The sequence below is a fragment of the Acanthopagrus latus genome, chromosome 21 (genome assembly GCF_904848185.1).
Source record: "Acanthopagrus latus isolate v.2019 chromosome 21, fAcaLat1.1, whole genome shotgun sequence".
Taxonomy (NCBI): Eukaryota; Metazoa; Chordata; class Actinopteri; order Spariformes; family Sparidae; genus Acanthopagrus; species Acanthopagrus latus.
Genome location: NC_051059.1, coordinates 8,630,376 through 8,645,665, shown reverse-complemented (window position 1 = coordinate 8,645,665; position 15,290 = coordinate 8,630,376). Strand labels below are relative to the sequence as shown.

Genomic DNA, 15,290 nt, shown 5'->3' with positions numbered 1-15,290 from the left:
AAGACTGCCATGATATACATTTACCTTGCGAGTATGTGTAACCTTAATAAGACTGTATATGATGCAGATTTTGAAATGCAATAAACACATTCTTGTGACAAGCACATTATTTTTGTGAGTCTCTGACTTTGGTGCAGAACAGGTTCACAGGGTCGGTACATACTCACTCCAGTGCTGATGGGAAATTGGGTGAAAGGTCATTTCTCACAAAATATTCTTGAAACTTTTCAGCAAAACAGCATTGAATCATTCTCAGAAAAAAACTGAAGAAGATGGGTATTTTTGTTAGAACTGAAATAAAGACAATAATAATAGATAACACAATGCAGCAACACTATTTTTCTGTAAAGGTCCTGTTGTAAATTGACTTCACTCTCCTCATTTGGTCCATAAGAATTCATAGATCAAAAAAGTCACCAGGAGTCTTCAAGGCTGAGTGCAGTAGGACTTTATTTGCTGGGGGAAAACAAATAAAAAATCAGTGAAAAAAAGTATTGACCATCGTCTTTTAAACACAGAAAACTAGGAGTGTCCTCTTGGGCATCATGGCCTCAACCAACCCCAATTCTTCTTTATTTCTGCTGACACTGCTATTTTTCTATAGAAAATCCCCATTCTACCTTCTGCACCTGTGCGAAGATTGGCATACGTGCAGAACCGCACATCGACCAGTTGCTCTTCGCCTCGCTTTATTTTTTTTTAAACAGGTGCTTTCCCTCTGTCTGTATCACTGGCCCATAGAAACTCTGGCCTTCATGCTTTTTGATAACTCAGTCCCCTCCTTGTTATATCCCATTATATCTGATCACTCTTGGCACTGCATTTTTAAAGAACAATAAAAGTGTTGTATATTTGATTCACGCTTAACATCATCACACTACAGCAACTTTAATTGGTAGATGCACTTTTCAATCAGCTGGTGCCCAGTAGTATGTTTCAACAACTCTATAACAATTACTACCCCTTTCACTATTTACTAACTATGGTTATTTTATTCTGACTACTATCTACTCACTATGGTTAATTTATACTACAGGCCAAAAATGTTTTTTGGACTACAAAACTTCACCCTTCACTTTCCATGAGGGTTCAAATGAGTGTTACTGGATATTGACTGAAATTTTCATATTGAGTGAATTTATCCTTTGATGGATGAAAAGCTGTCACTGCCTGTGAAAGTGGGATTTTATTTGCCATCTTCGTTATTTCTCCTTTTTCAGCATGAGAAACCACAGGCTGTAAATGTAAGTAATAATTATATAGAGACGTGCATATCATACTTGAGACTACTGTAAATAAGCAGAATAATATTTTTCAGCTGATTAGCGGAACTTAAAGCTTAAAAAGAGATCTCGACGGGGACACAGAAATGTGTCACAGCGCTGCAGAGGTCACATCCGGTTTGTTTTCGGCTGACAGATTGCCGCTGTAGTTCGCTGTTTGAATTGCTATGCCTGCCACAGAGGGATAAAGTGAAAGAAACACGGAGCAGACAGGAACGGTGGTGCAACTTGGACATTTTAACGACCAGTGAGGGTTTAAAGATGTTTTCTTTGACCGTGCAACCTCAGGTAAGAGAGCAAGAGGCGTTAGGCCGAGCTAACATTAGCACTGTTGTTGTTTTGGTTTTAAGGTTCCTGCTAGCATGCAAAGTTAACCTTAGCTCGTGCTCTTACGAGCCGGGCGACCTTTCGTTGTGGTTTTGATGATATGAAAGAAACACTTCATTACAGTCACATAGGTGAACATTGTGTCAGTGTTATTACATTTATGTTTAACCGTAATGAACGTGAATTGAAGACTGTGAGGGCCGCTGAGAGAAGTTTGAGCTAGCTGCGGATGTGTTCAGTGTCCTTAGCTGCCAGCTGGGAAACTGCGTCAGTGAGCGCCGTGTTTGACACTGACGATTTGAATATTCTAATAAATCAGCGCTTTGACCAACTTTTCTTCATATTCTTAATGTGTATAATCAGTATATGGCTTCTTTCTTTTTAAAATTTAGAACAAGCTACTTTGATGGAACCAAGTGTCCATCATGTTGGCTTTGTAACACCAGCTAGCTGTTGTACTAACGTTACCTATGTAGGCTGTCTTTGCACTACCTGCTACTACTGCTACTAAAAAGTAGGTTGTTGAGAATTGTAACATGTACGATAGTGGTAATTATTTTAATGCTGACAACATGCCATTCAATATTTTTTGTCTCCTCACATGTGGTCACAGGTGACTGTAACTCTGAGCCACCTCATCAATGTCCTCCACTCCATGAAGAGCTCAGTGGGCAGCAGCAGTGTCACCTGCGCTCAAAGGAAACACAAGGAGCATGCCCCAGACTCAGATCGACACTGCACAGAGGTACACACAAGTTGGATTCAAGTTGGATATAATCTGTAATTGCTGCGTCAAGTCAGAGAGCATGTGATGCTGCACAGCTGTTTCCACTGTTCTCCTTTGTTTACCAAAAACCTATTCCAAGATATGATAGTGAGGAATATAAATCAAGTCTAATACCCAAAACTGTGTCATTTATGTCTGTGTGTGCAGCCCATGTGGACCCTGCGTGAGCTTGGCTTATCAGACCTGGGAGCGCAGCAGCTGGATGAGCTTGTGAGCCGCGTGTTACCACGTTTGAGTCCAGAGGAGGTGCCACTTGCATTGGGTGGACAGACGGCCTGGAAGACGTCACATCTTTCTACGCCTTCGTTTTTTTACAATAAGCATGGTGAGGATGAGCATCTCTTTTGCTGTACCTTGACCCACTTAAATAGGTGTACCTGTGGCTGGTGCTCATAACATGGTATTAGCTTTCACATTTAACATCTTTTACATTGCTAGAAGATTATTGGAACCTCAGAACCCCCTAGCCTGTTGTCACTTATGAATGAATTCAACATGCCAGTACTACTAATTTACAATGAGTTTTAAATGTGGTTCTTCACTTTGCTGCATACAATTTAAGAGTTTCATCATGAAACTTGGATGTATCTCATCTTTTTGATCAGCTTAGCTACTAGCTGGCCATTTTAACAAGCAATAGGGCCTCTGCTACCACTTTAGCCTAGAGGTATCACAGAGTAATACATTGTCCTCTGTTCCCAGGCTTCTCATCTGGTGCAGCAGCCCCAGTGTTTTCCAGGCAGCACCCTTCACCTCTTCAAGCTGTCGGCATAGAGCTACAACACTGGCCAGGTAACTATGGATTACAAGCATTTATAAGTGCTGTGATAGTTTGCTTGCTAATCCAAAGGTTTGTGGTCAGGTCTTACTAATAAATGATTAGAATAGGTGTGTATTTTATCCGGAAACCGTTTAGATTAACATTACTGACAAAATGTTCCAATTAATAGTCAGAACGATTTTTGTTTTCCTATTTTTACAAATATATTGTTAATTTAACAGTAACGATGTATGTGTGTTATTAAGGATTTATAATAATATCTGCATGTGATCATTAATATCTGCTAATAAGGGCTGTAAAACAAAATATCTGCATGGGCCTGAAATGAAAATTTATACCATTAAGACACACAAGCACAAGTTAAGCAAACTATAGGCTAACTAGTTTTCTTATTTTGGCCAGTAAATTGGTTAATATATTTACCGCTTCCATGCTAATCTAGTGAAGTTAAATGCTTTGTAAACATTGTTAATTTATTATCTGATTTAATCATGTGCTGTATATCTCTAGTGTGGGTCCAGAGCAGAGGCTTTAAAACTTTAAGGAAAGGCAGACGAATGCAGTTAGCTGCTGACCGCCCGTTGGAATCTGAAGGGTTCACACCATCTTTTATGAAGGTATGTATTTAGCAAAATTAAAATAGTAGAAAGTGCACCTCATTACTGCATTTTCTTCTCTGCTGTCTGGTTAATTAAAAATCCAGACTAGCCTCCCTTCCAATTGATTCTCTGCACACAAGAAAGAATGGTGGAAAAGTTGGCATTTATTATTTTGCCTTGTCGGAGTCAGTTCAGGCCTATAATTTCATGACTGAAATAGACAGTATATTTTTTCTTATTAAGTAAGCTATTAGTATAAGTTATGCAGCTGCCTTTGCCGTTGCCTGATAACAAAAATGGCCTCCAGCTCCTGATGATAATAATAACGACACAGTAGGTGTATGTTAAGTTTTCAGGCCTACACAGTGTGAGTGCCTTTAGTGTAAGGGTGAGATAAGTGTTTTTCTCCTGCTGATCAGTGTTACCTTACACTGCAGGGCTTCCTGACACGTGACAGGGGGATTGAAGTTGAAAGTCTAGACGGCCTGTTGAAGAAAAAGAACGTACCTGAAGGGCAGCAGGATGCTTTCAAGAGGGGCTTCGCTGAAGGTTTCCTGAAAGCCCAAGCCTTGACACAACGCACACAAGGCAAGATTTAATAAAAACACCATCTAATTTAATATATTATGAAGCATTAAACAGTACTGATGTCTACTTTTCTGTTCCAACTGTTCAGACTCTCTCAGGAGGACTCGTCTCATCTTGCTGGTGCTGCTTCTTGTCGGGCTCTATGGTATCTCAAAGACCCCCTTCATATCGGGTAAAGGCTCCTTTTCTCTTCTAAACCTGCTTTTTGATTTCATGGCATTCATGAGATCACGTCCAATCTGCTTCCATTTTAATATATTAAAAATGTTTATGTTAACAATATAGCTCTGCATTTGCCTGTTAAAATGATCAATGCATATTGAATGTGTATTGACCCTACAAAGAAGAAGACTGAGCCTGATATAACTGAACCGTTTCCTGACAACTCATTCTAACGTGCTGTATTGAAGCACTAACATGCATCACATGTGGCTGTTCAATAATCCTCAGTAACGGGCAGTGTATGTGAGTGTGTGGGGTTTCATTAACCGCGCCATGCAGTGTGATTTCGAACTTTAATCTAACCATTTTTGATAGTGCGGTTCCGAACCACATCAGGCCTGGACTCTGCAGTCGACCCCGTCCAGATGAAAAATGTGACGTTTGAGCACGTCAAAGGGGTTGAGGAAGCCAAGAACGAGCTGCAGGAAGTGGTGGAGTTCCTGAAAAACCCGCAGAAGTTCACAGTGTTGGGTGGAAAGTTGCCAAAAGGTAGGGCTGTGCTTCACAGTGCATTCTGAGCTGCATGAAAACTTTGATAACTTTAAAGCTGATGTGATTATTACAGCGCTCTGTTTTTATGACCCTCTCTTTCCTGTAGGTGTGCTACTGGTTGGCCCTCCAGGAACCGGAAAGACTCTACTGGCCAGAGCTGTGGCAGGAGAGGCAGATGTTCCTTTCTACTACGCCTCAGGATCTGAGTTTGATGAGATGTTTGTTGGAGTGGGAGCCAGCCGCATCAGGAACCTTTTCAGTGGGATTTTATTCAGATATTATTATTATTATTATTTTTATTATTATTATTATTATTATTGTTGTTATAACATCAATATTAAATATTACCTTTCTGTTAGGCTTTTCTGTCCTTGGGTCCGTCTAGGCTTGTAATGTTTCTCTCCTAAATGGTGTGTTTTTTTTCTAGGGGAAGCTAAAGCCAATGCTCCCTGCGTGATCTTCATAGATGAACTGGACAGTGTGGGTGGCAAAAGGATTGAGTCTCCCATGCACCCATACTCCCGACAGACTATCAACCAACTACTTGCTGAGATGGACGGGTAATCTTTGAAATGATCTGTTGTGTTTTTACATTTTTGAGTAAACTGAAAAGTGAGGAGTTGATTTAATGCAGGTTAAAGCAAATTTGGCACATCCCTCTGGCATTTTGGTGGGTTCGCAATGCGTGTGTGTAGTAGGGGTCTGTGATTGGCACATTTCTCACGGGACCTTGAAATACTTTGAGGAAAAACAATCAATACCTTGAAAGGTTTTAGAAAATGGACATGAGCCATTTAAAGTGCTTGAATTTTAGAAATTTATGTTCTTTTAATATTTTCTTTTTTTAACATTAGTAAAAATATTTCGCATGTGTGTCTCCCACAGTTTAGTTCCACCACTGTAACACAGCGCAAGTGTTTACACATTCAAGCCTCATAGTTTATTAATATATATACTTTTTTTTGAATGTTTGTCTCATTATGAAAAATGTTTTAGTGTTATAATAGTTCTTCAACTTGTTCCATGTCTCAAGATACAGTATGCAGCAGTGGGTCCTTTTTTATCAAAGGGAATTAGACCTGGAAAGTCATTGAATTTAATGTTCAAGATTGGTGGGAAACCTGGCAATAGTAAAAAAAGAGAATGAAATCTTCAATCATGATATATACTTATGTACTGCAATAACACTATATGTTGTGATATGGGAGATTTAATCAAATTGAATAAGGAAGCTATCCATAGATGAAATAACTGTATTGTGATGTGTTTTTAAGATAATCTACTCAATGAATAAATTACGGTAAACTTCTATAATTTAGTTGCAACTTGACCTGCATTTGAATTACACACAATGACTTTTACCCTGTAATATTATTTGTAGGTTCAAACCAAATGAAGGTGTGATCATCATTGGAGCAACCAACTTCCCGGAGGCTCTGGATAAGTATGTTTACCTCCGAGTCTCGTGCCTGTGCAAATGTCAACAAACCTCTGAGTCACTGCTTTCCCTTTCAGTAACAGAGTACAAATGAAATGGGTTTTAACTGCAGAGACACACTTTCAGTATTAAACTGATGTTCTGTTTCAGCGCCCTGATCCGCCCAGGACGTTTTGACATGCAGGTTACTGTCCCCAAACCAGACGTGAAAGGACGCACAGAGATCCTCAACTGGTATTTGAAGAAAATTAAAGTGGATCCAGGTCTGAGAATCGTTCCTCAAACACATTAATCTGTATATGTTCTAACCACTGTAGGACACAACCCAAAGTTTTTTGGATGAGTTGCTGCTTTAACTGTGGCCCAGTCTGAGGCCCAGGCTCACTGTTAATGTTGCGCGTTGTCTCTGCAGCTATTGAGGCCAAGATTATTGCCCGGGGCACGGTCGGCTTCTCTGGCGCTGACCTGGAAAATCTGGTGAACCAGGCGGCCCTGAAGGCAGCAGTGGATGGCAAAGACATGGTCACCATGAAGGAGCTGGAGTTCGCTAAAGACAAAATCCTCATGGGTGAGTAATGAGGAAGTTTAGCTAGATGGCAAAGAAAGACCTCTCTGTTACTTCCCTGCAATTTTTAGGATATACTTTATCTTTCTAAGAATCCTTATCCAGGTCTTGTGTTTTAATCTAGCATATTTTTATGACTAAAATCCCTCCCATCTTTATGTTTCTTGAATTGTATTTGTGTCATTCCCCCTTTTTGTTAATGAAACAATTTAATTCACCCATCCTCTCTCTGTTCCTCAAGGCCCTGAGAGAAGGAGTGCAGAAATAGACAACAAGAACAAACGCATCACGGCGTACCATGAATCAGGCCACGCCATCGTAGCTTACTACACCAAAGATGCAATGCCGATCAACAAGGCCACCATCATGCCCAGAGGCCCCAGTCTGGGACATGTAAGGAAACATGGAACTTGTAAACAAAGCTGTCATTTTTTTTAAAACGTTGTACTCCATCTTATCATTTCTCCTTCCTCCTCTCAATCCTGTCTGCCGTCTTTCCTCAGGTGTCCATGCTCCCAGATGATGATCGTTGGAGTGAGACCCGCTCTCAGCTGCTCGCCCAGATGGACGTCAGCATGGGCGGCCGGGTAGCAGAGGAGATCATATTTGGTCATGAGAACATCACAACTGGTAAGAAAGGGCTCCTTAAAACCAACAGCGGGATAAAAAAAAAAATGGTTTCAACATAAATGAGGGGTTGAATGTAGAAAAATCTTGATTGTCTTACGCGAGGAAAGGTGGTTGGCATGCCTGAATTTTTACAAAGGCCATGTTTCTTCTTCTCCAGGTGCATCGAGCGACTTTGATAGTGCCACAAAGATCGCTAAGATGATGGTGACCAGGTACGGAATGTGTGAAAAGGTAAGGGAACTTCTTCATACACATAAATAAATCAACAAACAAACATTGTTTTTTTTTTTTTTACTGAATTAATGAATAAACAAAGATAAACAAACTGAACCTTAAAGGACAACACAATTTCATACTGTTTTACATTGGACCCCATTGATAAATATTGATATTTTGAAATGACTTCTCCAAAACTGCATAGTGCCCCTTTTTCACAGTGTTTGTCGACATTTTTGCTATGATTTTACACATATATCAATTTCCTCCTCTTATCTCCCAGCTGGGTGTGATGACCTATACCGACATAACAGCCCAGAGCCCAGAGACGCAAGCAGCTGTGGAGCATGAAATCAGGGTGTTACTGAAGGTCTGTGTCAGCTTCTTTAGGGCAGCTGAACAAACAAACAAAAAAAACCTGTATAAAACCTCCTTCTGACCGCTTCCATCTTGTCGTCTCCAGGAGTCTTACGAGCGAGCCAAAGCCCTGCTGAAGTCTCACACCAAAGAGCACAAGAACCTGGCAGACGCTCTGCTCATGTATGAGACGCTGGACGCCAAAGAGATCCAGCTGGTGCTGGAGGGCAAGACCCTGGAAACCAGATGAAACCAGCGAGGACGGCAACAGTCGGGGGCTGCGGCTTGGGGAAGGGGTCAGATTTTAAGAGCTCAGGGTGAACTCAATTCACGAGCAGCAAATCAGAAGAGGATGAATTCACGGCCTGCGCTGACAAATTTTCACGCGGGACTGTGACGGATCTTCATGCTGTCACCTTTTGTGTAATCTCATCAGTGTTCCCAGATAAGTAGTTCTGTTATATGAAACATAAACATGACGCTCCAGAGTTTTAAGGTTCATTGTTTGTGATGAAGGTTATGGGATTATATGCCTCATGATAAGGATGTTGCTGAGGTCATGTAATTGGATGGTCGGAGGAAATAATGCTGATGTGATTATACAGCTCAAACGTGAAAAAGGCATCTGAAAAGGATTCTTTTTTTACTTTAGTTTAAATTTGGTCACATTCTGCTCAGCCAGGTGTTGATGGATTTCTAGTCTGTCAGTGGATAACACTGGTGTCTTTATCCCAAAGAGCTAATGTGTCATGACGGCTAGATTTTAACCCTCAACTCCTATTTGTCACTCGTCTTCCAGTGTTTATGGTCGTATACTCTACTTCAGCTTGTGTGCTACTCAATTCGGCTCCTTCAACTGTGATGACGGGGTGCTGACACTTTGACGATCATGCACAAACCCTCTCCTGTCCTGCTCTACCCCCCTGCATACATCCCTGTTGCTTATTTTTAAAGGTGGCCTTTTTTGGGGGAATGTACTGCAAGTGTGAACCTTTTTTCTTTCGAAGTACAGTAGGACGTGTATTGCGTCTCAGCACTTTGGGTAAGTGTACAAAAAAAAAGCACTTATGCACTCTTCATTTAATTTATTTCATGTACGCTGCGTGTACAGATGGATCAAAAACCCGCCGCTCAGCCTCCCAAAGCACGTCGCAAATACAAGCTGTGCTTTATGTAGTGATTTTAACCCTGCGACGTTCACCTGTTTTGTTTAAAATGTCTGAAATTGTGAAAAACCTTTCAGCAAAATATCAGTTTGATGATTGCGAATGAGTGGATTAAAGACTCTTTATCTTCAGATTATTCAAACAACAAGGCTGTGTCTGTGAGGTATTGTCTATTGCTGTCTCCCTCATGCTTTAAGGCAGAGGGATTTCTCACATGTAGTGCTATTTACCTTTCTGTCTCAACACATTTAGCACAGTGCAGAGGAAGAAAGATGTCGGTGTTCGGTGCTCACAGGCTGCTGCTCTGTGTACAAGGATGTTAAACTGTAGCAAGTCTAATTGCAACATCCTTGATTCTGAATAAGACAGCTGTTCAACACAGATTGTGGGTAGACTTGCAGTTGCGCCTCTGTTTGTAATATTGAATGTCTCTGTTTTCCAGTGCAGCAGCAACCATGTATGTAATCCATATTTTAGCATTTTGGAACATTGGTTTGATTGAAGGTGTAGCTCTTTCAAGATGTCTACCAGCATACCTTCTACTTCATAGTGTGAACTTCACCTGCTTTTTTGTTGTTGTGTCAATTCAACACTATTTCTTCTGTTTATTAGGCTTTTATCTTTGCTTAGCTGTATATATGATTGGGAGTGGGAACATTGTACATAGATGTATAGGAATGCTTTTATGCTCTAAGCACATAGAATGGCTCTCTGCTGTTGATTGATGAAATCTCTCGACAATGTGAAGGCAGTAGTTGATGAATGTTTGTGCAGCTGAAATAAATAAAAAGCCCACATAAAAAAAAAAACAACAGCTGATTTCTTGGTTGTGGGGGGGGGTCACTGGGTGAGAGTCTACTGAAGATTTATTTTTCTCTTTTCTAATTTTTTTTTTACAAAACAATACATCACTGCACATTGATACAAATGTAACAACATGCACAAGGTTTACAGATCTGATGCATTAAAATAGAACAGGTTTAGAATCAGTCACTCTGTTCCTTATTACGACACAGAAGTAGTATACAAGAAATGTAAAAATAAGAATTGAGGTCAAAAAGGAAATAAACAATTTGATAGACGGTATATGTCCTCGATGTGTGTTTTGACTCGGCTACTCAAATTTGTAATGATCAAAATGGAGAAATGTAAGTTTTATTTACTTTTACACTATGTGGGCACACACAATACAACTTAGTTTTGGTGATCTCGATGTAAAGGCATTTAAAAGATAATTGCAGAACTTTTATAGGTTTTTGGCTACCATACTTGACTTCCATAAGCAGGGCTTGTAAAATAGAGGAAAAAAAAAAAACGTATTAACATTCACAGGCTATACAAGGCTATGATCTGCTCCAGCCAAGCAGGATTTCACAGCACATGTCCTGGTGACACCAATCCTTAAATGTCAGTCAACAGCTGCCGTGGGAAAGGCCCCTCTTAGTTCGGAAGTTTGTTCCCGTTGAAGTGTTTCTTCCTTTGGTGCCGCTCTCTGCTGTTGAGTTTTGGGGGCTCAAAGTGAGGTTCAGAGAAGTTAAGGGGAAAACACATATTGATGCGGAAAACACACTTCAACACAACACCACAATGGAGGCGAGGCTAGACTTAAGGTTAGGGTTGGTGAGTGTTAGGATTAGGGTCCACAAATGTATCCAAAAACATCTGAAAATTGTTAATTATGCACAACAGCTTACGTTTCTGTGCATAAAATGAGTGAGGAATTAAAATGCCATTTTAAGTCCCTAATGTGGTCCTTTACACCACTTCCCACAGGCCCCAAACAGCGTCAGAAACACTGGAATAAACAGTAAACCATGGAGCAGCCCAAAGATGATCACAAGAAACACAATCTTAAAGAACGTCCTGAAGATGTAACTCCCAGAGGTGGACAGCACCATCACTCCTAAAATGGTGGACAGTGCTCCTTGCAGAATCGGGTAGCCCAAATGGGCCAAGGCGTCCGTGGCCTTCTCGTTGACGTCACTCTTGGGGCTGGAGACAAAAGAGTAAGAAATGTGAGCAGAGAAGTCGACCGAAAACCCGATGCACATGACCAGGTTGATCATGGAGATGGAGTCCAGGTTTACACCCCACAGCGCCATGAAGCCCGCCACACCAACAATGACTGAGCAAATTGCAAAAGCCACCCACAGAGAACAGAGAGGACTGGGTATCAGGACGAGTGAGACGACCAACATCACAGCCACAGCCACCAGGATGGTTTGAACGGTGTTGTCCAAGATGGCGGTATACTGGTCGAAGTAGATGAAAGCGGGGTGGAACACCAGGAGCACTACTGGACAGTCCTCCGCTGTTCTCCTGAGCGCGGTCATCATGTTCTCCTCTGCGGTTCTATGGAGCGTCTGAATGAAAAAGCGAGAGGCTTGAATCTCATTGTCTGTGGTCGTGTTTATGTCTTGTTTGAACATGGGGTGGAGCTCTAAGAAAGGGCGCAGGTGCGTTTGGAAAGCCTCCCGAGAACTTACGTTGAGATTGGTCGCGTTTGCGTACCGCTGAAAGGAAAGAAACCAAGCAGAGGTGCTGCTGACAAAGCTCAAACTCTCAAACTTTGAAATGCATGAATGCAGACGCCTCCGTTCAACCTCATCCCAGTAGAGCAAGGGCTGCTTCACCGCAACCATCACGTTACAGCTGTATTGGGAGAAGTGCTGTCTCTGATCGTTGTAGTAACTGATGATGTAGGAGTCATCCAAAGCCAGGTTCTTGATATCAAGTCCTTCTTTTAAGGTAAAGCAGCCGTAGACGCTAACAGCCAGATAGCATGCATAAATGACAAACACACATGCTTTTACCAATTTGTGGGTCAGAAATGGCCCGTAGAACCGCTCAAAAATATGACTCATGGGCTCAGTTTCCTCCTTTTCAGTCATTCGATCGTAACTCCCTCCAACGCAGCAGATGCTGGAAGCTCTAGAGTTACTGGACGGTAAGTCCTCTGGGATTTTGGCACAGCTGAACCAGTGCTTGTTTTCCGCTTCCCTCTGTCCGTTCAAAGCCATGCACGCCCCCAGGAAAGTGATGCTGTACAGATAGCAGAAGCAAACAGAAATCCCAGCATACAGGCAGAAGGACCGGACCGAACCAAAGGGCGAGTTGTAGCCCAGGAAGAGAGCCAGGGCATCGGTCAGGGTGGTGACGGTGATGGAGACGGCGGCGTCCCTGTAGGTGTCAGCCAGCCGGTCGGGGATGCTGTCCAGAACACGGGTCCTCTGCCAGCAAGAGATCATGATGAACATGTCATCCAGTCCAATACCTTTGGAGTCACTCAAAGTCAGAGGAGAGAGAGATTTTTAAGGTCCAATGTTATGTTCAACTTCATGTTCATTCTTTTATTTTGTGCGTCTGTCAAATGTTTACTACATGCCTTGATGTAATATTAGTATAGTTAATATAGATTTCTCATACTGTCTATTGCAACAGCCCCTCCATTCATTCTCAGTCTGAACGCTCTGTTTTTTTGCTATCCCTGCCCACTCTATCCAATCAGGGCAGAGAACTACATAAAGAGGTGGTCCCGTCTGCTCATGAACATGCAGAGAACAGGATCCTTCCGCTTTCTGTCATGTCTGGTGATGCAGCTGAGTGTAGATGTGGTGACGTGGAGAGATGGGAGGGGACTGCTAACTACATAATGGACAGGAAGTTACCTAAAATGTAAACAATGCTCACAGCAGCTTTAGGTTTTCTTGTGCACTCCATTATATACTACTTTATTGTTACTCAACTACATGCCAGAATTAAATATTGTACAGATTTGAGCATCAGAATCAATGCTGTGTCATGTCACGGATTATTTTACTTGTTTGGTTGTACAATGTTTCAGGTACTTTTTCAGTACAGTGGGATCTCATGGATCTGGATGTTGGACAGGTCTTACCTAAGATCATGAAAGGACAGGAGGCAACTGTCATAACAAAAGGTTGATCCAGCAACAACAGCGCACCGAAACCGCTCAACACTGCTAGACCTGTGGAGAGCACTCCACAGGCTGCCACCCACACCTTCGTCCTCACATTATCCAACCTGAGAGAAAATCAGCGATCAGACAGAGCCGTGCACCCAAAATCCATTGCATAACATTTTTGGATGTGCGGATGTTTTACAAACCTCCAACATGATGTGATGGAAAATGTGATGGCGATGGCATAGGTGATGGAGAACAAGTAGACGACCGAAGCTGGAGATTTCTCAAATTCCCACTGCATCGATGTGGAGGTGGAGTATGACACCTGGAAAGATAGTCAGAAAAGCGGATCATGAAAAAGGTGCAATATGTAAGAATTGGCCACTTGTCAAATTCATGCTTAAAACAAACGGGTGGTAGCACGTCACCAGAGTAACAGCTAACTGCTGATAACTGTAGAGGCATTAATTGGTTAGCTCAGTTAGCCATGCAGGTAGTGGCTAAGACTGGGAGCTTGGGGACCAAGAGAGTGTCACTGTTGAAACTGCTAACATGAGGGCTTTGTACCAGCAAGCTTGTTGGTTAGCATGCTAACTTCAGCTATCACAGCGAACACAACGCATAGACATCATAATGACAAAACTGCTATTTTACACATTTTACACATTCATTTACACTTCTGACGTATCGCCCATTTAAATCAATATACTGTGATTCTTCTTACCTGAATGGAAGCTGATGATGCATTTGAGACCAAAAGAATGAAGCTTTCCAACCAGAGGTCAGTTTTGGTTTTATTGTCTTCATGCAAATAGTAATGGAGCTGTATGGCTTTGGCACTTTCAACAACTGAGCTCTCGTTGCACAACGTCACACTCCCCAGACTTAGATATAAAGCATAACTCCTAAAATCAGAGTAATGCCACGGAAATGTCAAATTGACTGTGTCGATATTGTTGGCATTGTATTGAATGATGTCTAAAATGTCATTAGAGGTGCAGGATCCCATCACCTCTGCACAAACATCCACATATTCAAATTCCTGGTTGTCAAACTGCACGACCATACTCCTAACTCTTAAGTCCAAGTGGAGGATGTCCTGAAGTGCCTCCACAGTCAGAATATTCTTGTCACTTGTGGCCACGAGAGTCGCATAGTTTCCATCCGTGCTCAGTCTTAAAGGTGAAAACATGGAATCGTTTCCTGGAAAAGTTTCCTGGATGTATTTCCTCTCCAACTTGGCTCGTCCGTCGACAGGTGTGAACTGCTCTTCAATGTTGTTTGACATTCTGTGCTTTAGGAGATAAAATCCGCTCCCCAGACAGGCCGAGAGGATAAGGGGGGTGACGCAGAACAACCAGGGATGAGATCCAACAAAGTGACCCAGCAGCTGAAAACAGATGCGTAGAGGTCTCTCTATGCAGTCTGTGCGGAATCTGGCCATCATGGTCGACACTGAGAGTAAAAAACTGATTTATCGGGGTAAGAAAGAGCTGCAGCTTTTCTCACAAACTGCAGTGTGTCTAAAAAGAGCTGTGAGTTTTCCCAACCAGCTGTATTTATTGTGTTGCAGACTCTTTTCAACTCCCTCATGAGATACGATTTGCATAATAGCAGGGTGGCAGATGAGGTATGAAGAAAGACTCAGTCAAAGAGTCTGTTGAGGAAACAGGAGGTGTAACATGGCTCACTGGTTCTGTTGCAATACTTACTGTCACTGGTTAAAAACCGCTTAACCCCCAGGTGATTCCTTCTCATGGTTGAGATAACATTACAATTTGGGGCTCTTGAGGACTCAGCAAATGTAGCTAGGACTCAGAACAAAGAGGCATTATAAAGTGGATCTTAAGACTATTCAGAGGTCTTACCTGTCAATAGACAATAATTCTCTATTGTAGACTTCCACTCCCTCCA

At 41.9% G+C, this 15,290-nt stretch overlaps 2 protein-coding genes across 3 annotated transcripts; one reads left to right on the top strand and one right to left on the bottom strand.

Annotated features, from left to right (window-relative positions):
* Positions 1 to 1,360: 1,360 nt before the first annotated feature.
* On the top strand, positions 1,361 to 10,260 carry yme1l1b (YME1-like 1b). Of its 2 annotated transcripts, none has more exons than XM_037084554.1 (18): positions 1,361 to 1,571; positions 2,224 to 2,355; positions 2,545 to 2,722; positions 3,100 to 3,189; positions 3,689 to 3,795; positions 4,215 to 4,365; positions 4,454 to 4,537; positions 4,924 to 5,076; positions 5,186 to 5,338; positions 5,507 to 5,639; positions 6,461 to 6,523; positions 6,668 to 6,780; positions 6,930 to 7,085; positions 7,324 to 7,475; positions 7,586 to 7,712; positions 7,870 to 7,943; positions 8,212 to 8,298; positions 8,392 to 10,260. In XM_037084554.1, exons 1-18 carry the CDS (start codon positions 1,545 to 1,547, stop codon positions 8,533 to 8,535), a joined length of 2,124 nt encoding a protein of 707 aa, XP_036940449.1. In that variant the 5' UTR covers positions 1,361 to 1,544; the 3' UTR covers positions 8,536 to 10,260. The 2 variants fall into 2 exon arrangements, with proteins under 2 accessions (XP_036940449.1, XP_036940448.1); XM_037084553.1 differs by having other exon boundaries at positions 4,903 to 5,076.
* On the bottom strand, positions 9,548 to 15,268 carry LOC119011436 (patched domain-containing protein 3). Its single transcript, XM_037084555.1, has 5 exons — positions 15,245 to 15,268; positions 14,101 to 14,831; positions 13,580 to 13,701; positions 13,350 to 13,495; positions 9,548 to 12,725 (listed from the first exon to the last, which is right to left on the bottom strand). The coding sequence occupies exons 2-5, from the start codon at positions 14,821 to 14,823 to the stop codon at positions 11,194 to 11,196; spliced, it is 2,523 nt and encodes an 840-aa protein (XP_036940450.1). The 5' UTR covers positions 14,824 to 14,831; positions 15,245 to 15,268; the 3' UTR covers positions 9,548 to 11,193.
* Positions 15,269 to 15,290: the final 22 nt, after the last annotated feature.